Source organism: Sinocyclocheilus rhinocerous, unplaced genomic scaffold (genome assembly GCF_001515625.1).
Source record: "Sinocyclocheilus rhinocerous isolate Xijiao unplaced genomic scaffold, SAMN03320098_v1.1 scaffold572, whole genome shotgun sequence".
NCBI classification, from domain to species: Eukaryota; Metazoa; Chordata; class Actinopteri; order Cypriniformes; family Cyprinidae; genus Sinocyclocheilus; species Sinocyclocheilus rhinocerous.
Window position 1 is genome coordinate 81,379 of NW_015638058.1, and position 9,242 is coordinate 90,620.

At 35.0% G+C, this 9,242-nt stretch overlaps 1 protein-coding gene across 1 annotated transcript in view; it reads right to left on the reverse strand.

Moving 5' to 3' along the window:
• Positions 1 to 632: 632 nt before the first annotated feature.
• The window catches only part of LOC107749591 (syntaxin-12-like), a 14,559-nt gene continuing 5,949 nt past the window's right edge, over positions 633 to 9,242 (reverse strand). The window contains exons 4-10 of the mRNA XM_016564762.1: positions 3,678 to 3,777; positions 3,467 to 3,604; positions 3,348 to 3,391; positions 2,183 to 2,279; positions 1,884 to 1,956; positions 1,701 to 1,783; positions 633 to 876 (exon numbers count right to left, since the gene is read on the reverse strand). Of these exons, the coding sequence (XP_016420248.1) occupies positions 784 to 876; positions 1,701 to 1,783; positions 1,884 to 1,956; positions 2,183 to 2,279; positions 3,348 to 3,391; positions 3,467 to 3,604; positions 3,678 to 3,777 (628 nt within the window). The 3' untranslated portion in view covers positions 633 to 783. The remainder of the gene's footprint in view (positions 877 to 1,700; positions 1,784 to 1,883; positions 1,957 to 2,182; positions 2,280 to 3,347; positions 3,392 to 3,466; positions 3,605 to 3,677; positions 3,778 to 9,242) is intronic.

A 9,242-nucleotide genomic window follows, 5' to 3' on the forward strand; every position in this document is an offset into this window, starting at 1 on the left:
ACCTGCAGCAACAAAATACAAATTTTAAAAGGAATTACATTCATGCAAGTGGTTGCAAACGTAAACCTTATAATGTTTAAGCTGTACTGTATATGATCCAGATATTTCATGGACAAACATTTTTATAGAGGAAACTATTCTCTTACTAGCAATGTTTATTTAACACAAATGTGCAGATACTGTGAAAATACTTTAAAACGATCTGTATTTCTGCAGGAATGGCTCTTAATATTGGCATCTGATCCATATTAGTAAATAAAAATATACCATGTCTCTGTGATCCATGTTTGATAATTGTCTTAGATAAGAAGGGGGTAAATGGTTCGAAATGTTTAAGAGACATTATAGGTTCACGTCACAATATTACAAGCCATTCCTAGAAAATGAAGTTTTTTTGTTTGTTTTTCCCCCCCAACAAATATGTGCACACACACACACACACACACACACACACACACAGCCTGGTTCACTATCCTTGTGGGGACTCTCCATAGGCATAATAGTTTTTATACTGTACAAACTGTATTTTCTATCGCCCTACACCAACCCTACACCTAAACCTACCCCTCACAGGAAACTTTATGCATTTTTACAATCTAAAAAAAACTGTGTGATTAGCTTCTGTACCCATGGGGACCTCAATTTAGTCCCCATGAGTTGGTGTATATTCAGGTTTATGTCCCCACCAGTATAGAAATACATGTACACACACACACACACACACACATCATTCAGTCAACACTGAAGTAGGATCCTGTACTTCTGTAAGATTCTGCTCTCATCTTATCTGATTGCTTGCCAAATAATTATAGCAAAGGTGGTCGCCACTAGCGACACGACAAGAGTCAGAATACACATCCTCTTGCGGGATTTTCTCTTAAAAGGAAAAAACACAATTATATACAGTCTACTAGGCAGCGCTACTGATCTTAGTGAATGCATCTGTTACATAAACTACCAGTTAAAAGTTTGAAATCATTTTGAAATAGAGAATAAAAAAATAAAAAAATAAATCTCTTATGCTAACCAAGGCTGCATATTTGATCAAAAACACAGTAAAACAACAATATAATTACAGTTTCAAAGATCTGTTTTCTATTTGAATATATTTTAAAATGTGATTTATTCTTGTGATGATAAAGCGGTATTTTTTCAGCATCACTACTCCAGTCTCCAGTGTCACATGATCCTTCAGAAATCATTCTAATATTGCTGATTTGCTCCTAAAAATATTTATTATTATTATTATTATTATAAAGGTTGAAAGTATTATTTTCTGAAAACAAAAACATTACTGCATAATAGTTTTGTGCAAAACATGATTAATTTTATTTCTTAGGATTCTTTGATAAATAGTTCAAAAGAACATAATTTATTTGTAAACAGAAATCTTTTGATGCATTATACATGTCATTACTTTTGATCCATTTAATGCATACAGCTGAATAAAATTATACATTGCTTAAAAAAAAAAATCTTACTGACCCGAAACTTTTGAATGGTAGTGTATTATTATTATTAATGTTGAAAATAGTTGTACTATCTAATATTTTTGTTATATTTAATAAATAAATGCAGCCTTGTTGAGCATAATAAACTTCTTTCAAAAAAAAAAAAAAAGTGAATTATTCCAAACCTTTGACTGGTAATGTATGTGTAAAGGAAGGAAAGTCATATAAATGTCCATCATGGCCTGATACCTGATGATAAGCCGCCTGCTGGAGTTGTTCAGCTCCTCTCTCCACATGCACCTCTGCACTCTCCACGCTGGCTTCAATGCTATCTGTGAATGAAGACAAGAGGAAACCAGGCCTTCAAATCTGTGAACAACTGAATCTGTGCAGGAAAAAGAGTTCTGGTTGGAGAGAACTAGACTAACCTACCTATCATGTCACCCTGGTCATGGATCATAACTGCAAGGTCCTTGAAGATCTGATTCACATCCATAATGTCTGACTGAATCAAGAATCAAGAACAGAAAGCAGTTGGGACGTTGTACTACAATCCATGTCTGAGAATCACCATTTTCAAAAAAAAGTATGACAATGTATTTGAAGACATCTTTTAAAGGTATATAAAAAAATGAATTCATCAAAAATGCTGATGTTTTATGACAGGCTAGCTTGAATGCTTATGAGAAATGATAATTTTTGTATGCTGATGTCATACAGGAAGTGCTCACCTCCAGCTGACGGATATTTGTCTCTCTCTCTTTAATAAGCTCAAGGTCCTCTTCGGTGAAAGGCTCCTCTTCTGTCTGCATCTTCCACCCTTCATTTCTTTTCAAATGAAAAAAGCTATGAACATTTCTGCTTTCGTATCTCTCCCCAGACCCACTCTGTTCATATCTGATTCATATCATATCAGTAAATCATCTTGGAATATGCATCGCATGTTTGTGATGTGCTTTTTGATCAAGATCAGGGTAAATGAGAGCGATATTTGATCCTTGGGTTTGAATTGGGGTCAAATGAATTACAGCTTGATAAAGGACTAATTTTCAGATTTGATGAAAATGAAAAATTCTGTCATCATTTACTCACCCTCATGTCGTTTCAAAGAGCAAGAACAAACCTCAGATGTGCTTGTGTGATACGTTTTCTCGCGTGTTGACCATATTTGATGTGTTCTATATATGTTTGTTGTGCAGTGCAAATAACAGCATTAAAAAGAAATGCGATTATTTTCCGCAAACCAGTTATTTTCGTTCTTCTTGTTTCAATGAACCTGTTCACCAGTTCTTTTACGTCATAACTTAAAGGCAGGGTATGTGATTTTTCAAAAACACTTTAGAAACACTATCATCCCAACAGGTGAAAAATTCGTTCTCAAAAACGAATTTAAATAAAGCTATGTGTAAGAGCATGTAGCTGATTTATGATTTATATTTCCAGTACATTTTATTTGTTTTAATTTCTTCTGTTCTGGAGCCCTGCTAAGAAGAGTTGTCTAAATCCTACTTTATATCATATACTCTGGGATATTTTAATCAGGCATGTCCGAAAGTGAGTTTTGATTGAGCAACTTTTTTTGTTTTGTTGAACTGCTTTAAACAAGTCAGTTTAATTTGGTTTGGTTCGTCCAGTTCACTAAAAAGAAAAGAACAATTTGATCACGTACAATACATCACTACTGTTATATAAAACAACCTTTTCATGAAATTAAACGGAATTAAACTGCTTAATTAATATGGGTTACTTTTACAGTGTCATGAGAATATATACAAATATCTTCATTGCTGTTTGAAAGATGAAAGAAAGATTTTGGGTTTGGAACGATCCTGATGATGAGTAAATAATGACAGAATTTTCATTTTGGGGAGGACTCGATGAATATGAGGAACCTACTTTTCAAATGTCACAAGCTGTTCATCTTGACTGAGCTCATCAACCTGCAAAATGAAAGGCTTTTTATTAAGGAAATGACAAACACAAATTAGCATTAGCTAATTAGCAAATATAGTAACCTGGAGTCTGGAGCCAGCTCGAGCCTGCGCCACTGATTCGCGCTCCCTCTCTGCGGCTCGCCGCTGGACCACTTGGAAGTTGTTGAGGGCAGCTGAGAAGTCATTCATCAGACGGTCTTTCTGAATCCTCTGCTGCCGCTGTGTGAAGAGAAGCGTTAGCATGACCACATCTGGCCAATATGAGGTCAGATGCACATTGGTTTGAACTCACCTGTTCTGAAGGAGACTGTGGCTGTGGTAAAGAGCCCAGGTCTTTCAGATGTCTGTTGGTCTCTTTTGCTAACTGGTTTGTGTAGTGCTGCATTTGCTGGCTGTTTGCAACATACAGAGATGTTACTATTTCTAACAGTCTCTTACCAAAATGAGCAGAAGCTGAAATAGCATGGCTGGTAATACATTCATCTACTCTGCGAGACATAATTAGTATACATAGGTTTTTAACAGTCGCTGGAAACAAAGTATTGTTTACCACAAATTAGCATTAGCATAATTTCCCTGAGGAGAAATTACCTACTGCGTTTGCCAATGTTTGCAAGTTAGAGGCATCAATTGAAGTGAAGTGAAGTGACGTGACATGTGAGGTGCAGTGTAAATAACAGCATTAAAAAAAAAAATGTTTATTTAGTGATGGGCAATTCGATTCCGCAAACCAGAAGTGAGGTGACCCATACTTGGAATTAGTGCTCTGCATTTAACCCATCCAAAGTGCACACACACACCGTCCGACTCTCTAACCATTAGGCCACGACTTTCCCCAGATATTTCTCTCAGATATTGCTACAGATATTCAGCTGTTTAATGCACTTAGTAAACTAATCACACTCTATATTCTAACCCTAATGCTCAACACTCAACACTTAATTTTATAATTGCACTGTATATGAAACCTTAAAATAAATTGTAACCAATCATTTATTACTTTTGGATAAGCTGAAATTCTAATAACTAACTCATTCAAACATTTTCCACTAATATAAACTGTTTTCGGTACAGTCATTCATGAAGACTGAGGTAGGGTACAACTCAACAGGACTGAAAGTGCATGGGGTAAAAGGTGAATTTGATTTTATTGTCCTCTTAACCACTAGATGGCACAAAAACTCACTGCAGCACTTTCCTAAATTTTGTTATGAATATTTGGCTGATCCTTCAGGAGATCACAAAGTAGATCTAATATTTCATGTTAAAATTAGCAAATATATTTTGAGATGAAAGTTTTGTTAATAATGTTCAGTTTTGATTATGTTTTCAGTAACTGGAGAATATACATGTTTGGGGTAAATCGCTCCTCTGTTGTTGAAGCAGAATTTAAATGTGGTAATAAATTGCTGGCAGACTTTTCCATTTGTTGGGTAGATGCAAACAGTTAATATAATTTGTCACCTTTTTTAATGGAACCATCATATTTAAGAATATATTAATATTTATGCATAATAAAATTACATATTTGTTGTTACTATTGTAAAGCAATTTTAAATGATTATGAAATTTCCAAGCAGCGTACGAAGCTTTCGGAATCTTATTATGATTATTATAATTATTATTTTAAATGAATGTATTTTAATGACAGTGTATTTATTAATAAAAGTGAATACAATTATTTTATCAAAATAAACAGAAAATAGTACAAACACTGCTGTAGTGATTGCTTTGAACAAATATTACGCAAAACGTATTACTTTAGCTAAAGTATTGTTATCAGTACTGTTGGCCTTTTGCTCCATGCTGATGAGTGTGGTCTATGTACAGTGCTTCTTGAAAGTTTGTGAACCCTTTAGAATTTTCTATATTTCTGCATAAATATGACCCAAAAGATCAGCAGATTTTCACCTGAAAGTAGACAAAGAGAAACCAATCAAACAAATGAGACACAATTATACTTTGTCATTTATTTATTGAGAAAAATGACCCAATGTTAGAAATCTGTGAGTGGCAAAAGTATGTGAATCTTTGCTTTCAGTATCCGTTGTGACCCCCTTTTGCAGCAATAACTGCAACTAAACGTTTCATGTAACTGCTGATAAATCCTGCACATTGGCTTTTCAGCCCATTCCTCAGTAGAGAACCGCTTCAGCTCTGTGATGTTGGTGGGCTTCCTTCTATGAACTGCTTGTTTCAGGTCCTTCCACAACATTTCAATTGGATTAAGGTCCGGACTTTGACTGTGCCATTCCAAAACATTAACTTTGCTCTTCTTTAACATTCTTTATTAGAACAACTTGTGTGCTTGGGCTCGTTGTCTTGCTGCATTACCCACTTTCTCTTGAGATTCAGTTCTCGGACAGATGTTCATTATTCATTGTTCCATCAATGATTGCAAGCCGTCCTGGACCTGATGCAGCAAAACAGGTCCAAACTATGATACTACCACCAACATGTTTCGGGATAAGGTTCTTATGCTGGAATGCAGTGTTTTCCTTTCTCCACGACGCTTCTCATTTAAACCCAAAATGTATATTTTGGTCCCATTTGTCCTTTAAACCTTTCTCCAGAGTCATCTTGCTTGTCCACATGATCTTTATCAAACTGCAGGTGGGCAGCAGTGTTTTTTTTTTTTTTTTTGGAAAGCTGTGGCTTTCTTCTTGCAACTCTGCCATGCACACCATGCTTGTTCAGTGTTCTCCTGATGGTGGACTCATGAACATTAACATCAGCCAATGTGAGAAAGGTCTTTAGTTGCTTAGAAGTTACCCTGGGGTCCTTTGCAACCTCGCAGACTATTACACGTTTTGATTTTAGAGTGATCTTTGTTGGTCGACCACTTCTGGGGAGGGTAACGATAGCCTTGAATGTCCTCCATTTGTACACAATTTCTCTGACTGTAGATTTGTGGAGTCCAAACTCTTTAGAGATGTTTTGGTCAACTTTTCTAACCTGATGAGCACCAGCAACTCTTTTTCTGAGGTCCACGGAGATCTCTTTTGTTCGTGCCATGATGCGCTTCCACAAACATGTTCAGACTCCCACAAGATCCCTGTTCTTGAAATAAAACAGGGCATGCACTGACACCCATTGATTGAAAACACTTCTGAACAGATGGACTCTAATTTTGCCTTCAAATTAACTAATCCTAGAGTTTCACATATTTTTGCCACTCACTGATAAGTAATATTGGATCATTTTCCAGAAAAAAATTAATGACAAAGTTTATATTTTTGTCTCATTTGTTTGATTGGGTTCTCTTTGTCTACTTTCAGGACTTGTGTGAAAATCTGCTGATCTTTTGGGTCATATTTATGTAGAAATATAGAAAATTCTAAAGGGTTCACAAACTTTCAAGCAGCATTGTACATGTTTTCTCCAATCATACATTATGAGAGTAGTAAAAAAACACATTTTCCTTAAAGCTGCAGTGCGTAAGTTTAGCCTCTTTGTCGCCATAATTGCAGTTATTTGCGGAATTATCTTCTTTACGTGGGTTGTGCATTGGCACGGCTCCTCAGCGCGGATGAATCTAATGTTTTGAGGCGTATGTGTGGGCTGTCAATAGCACCAGTGTAGATATTCACTGTACTTCAGAATTATGTCCAAAATAAGAAATTTCAACGGAAAATCTAATCTGAACAAATAAGTAACATGTCTACCAGTTTTGTTCAGACCAACTGAGAAAACAAGTTTTACAATAAATCGCGATACCAATGATGATTAAATCTAACAATCGCAAATTAGCTGAGATCACGTCAAATCGTCCAAATTATTATTATTGTTATACTTAACAACATCAACATTGCGTGCCTATGTGTATTTAGTGTGTATTAGCATTATCTGTAGATTTAAGTCATACCATTCGAATGTCATCAAAAGAAACTGTTCTTTTAACTTCAAAAAGCAATTTAATGTTCCTTAAAACTCGTTCTAAAATGACAAGTTTAATTATTCCAGCTGCTGTAAGAAGAGGCCACAAATGATCCGCCACCTGCAGCATCCTTATGCTACTGGCCGGGACTCCTTCTTTATGTATACAGACGTGACGTAATGACGCAAAATCGAACAGCGGCAAGCTTGTCTTTTCCGCGGAAACAAGCTTACCGTTGTGTATCGGGCTGGTTCTTTAAAGGTTCTTTACATGTAGTAACGGTTCTATTTAGAACCATAGCATCCTGAAGAACCCTTTTATGCTGAAATGGTTCTTTGTGTTAGAGTTTAGGGTTCTTTATTCCTGCCTTTCAGTTTTTTTTTTAAATCTGTAACCGTCAAAGCTACTCATTACTGATTTTCTGGAGCTGATCCAACTACACAGACTGTCAACACACTCTCAACAGGTAAATGATTTCATTCTTTAATTTAAATACAAATTTAACTTTAAAATTGTAACTAGTTTCCAAACTAACATGTTCTTTTCTCTTTTTAGTTTTTTGGTCATATGTAAGTGTGAGCAGCTCTGTTCAGCTGAGGATACTTCTCTCCACTTCTCCACTAAGTAAGTAACAGAGACATTGAATTTATAATACATAGGAAAAAAGCATTACAATAATATATCATGCTATCAATGGTGATTATATTTAATGATCGCTTAGCTCATATCACATCAAACCGTGCAAATTATTGTTGTGTTTTGTTCTCAAAATGTTAATGTTAACAACATCAGCTGCGTGCCTATGTGTATTTAGTGTGTATTAGCATTATCTGTAGATTTAAGTCATACCATTCGAATGTCATCAAAAGAAACTGTTCTTTTAACTTCAAAAAGCAATTTAATGTTCCTTAAAACTCGTTCTAAAATGACAAGTTTAATTATTCCAGCTGCTGTAAGAAGAGGCCACAAATGATCCGCCACCTGCAGCATCCTTATGCTACTGGCCGGGACTCCTTCTTTATGTATACAGACGTGACGTAATGACGCAAAATCGAACAGCGGCAAGCTTGTCTTTTCCGCGGAAACAAGCTTACCGTTGTGTATCGGGCTGGTTCTTTAAAGGTTCTTTACATGTAGTAACGGTTCTATTTAGAACCATAGCATCCTGAAGAACCCTTTTATGCTGAAATGGTTCTTTGTGTTAGAGTTTAGGGTTCTTTATTCCTGCCTTTCAGTTTTTTTTTTAAATCTGTAACCGTCAAAGCTACTCATTACTGATTTTCTGGAGCTGATCCAACTACACAGACTGTCAACACACTCTCAACAGGTAAATGATTTCATTCTTTAATTTAAATACAAATTTAACTTTAAAATTGTAACTAGTTTCCAAACTAACATGTTCTTTTCTCTTTTTAGTTTTTTGGTCATATGTAAGTGTGAGCAGCTCTGTTCAGCTGAGGATACTTCTCTCCACTTCTCCACTAAGTAAGTAACAGAGACATTGAATTTATATAATCATATTGTTAGATTTTTTAAATTTAATTTAACACTAGAACTCTCTATTCTATTTCTATTCTATCTACTTGTTTTCTTTTTAATTATTATAAAAAATAATAATAATTGACCCTCTAACACTAGCTCTATCTATTCTATTTCTTTTCTATCTACTTTTTATTCTGTTTATTTATTAACAATAATAATAAATAATTCAAATAATATTAATAAAACGAATATTAATGATATAAATATACAAATATACTAATATTAATGAAAATAAACTATCATTAAAAAGGTTATTTATAACACCATTAAGGTTCTATATAGCACTTTCAAAGCATGGTTCTTTATGGAACCCTATAAAAAAGGGTTCTATTTAGCACCAAAAAGGGTTCTGCTATTGTTACAAGCTGAAGAACCCTTTATATTAAGGCCCAATCCCAATTCTATTTTATACCCCTTGCCCTTCTCCTACCCCTCCGC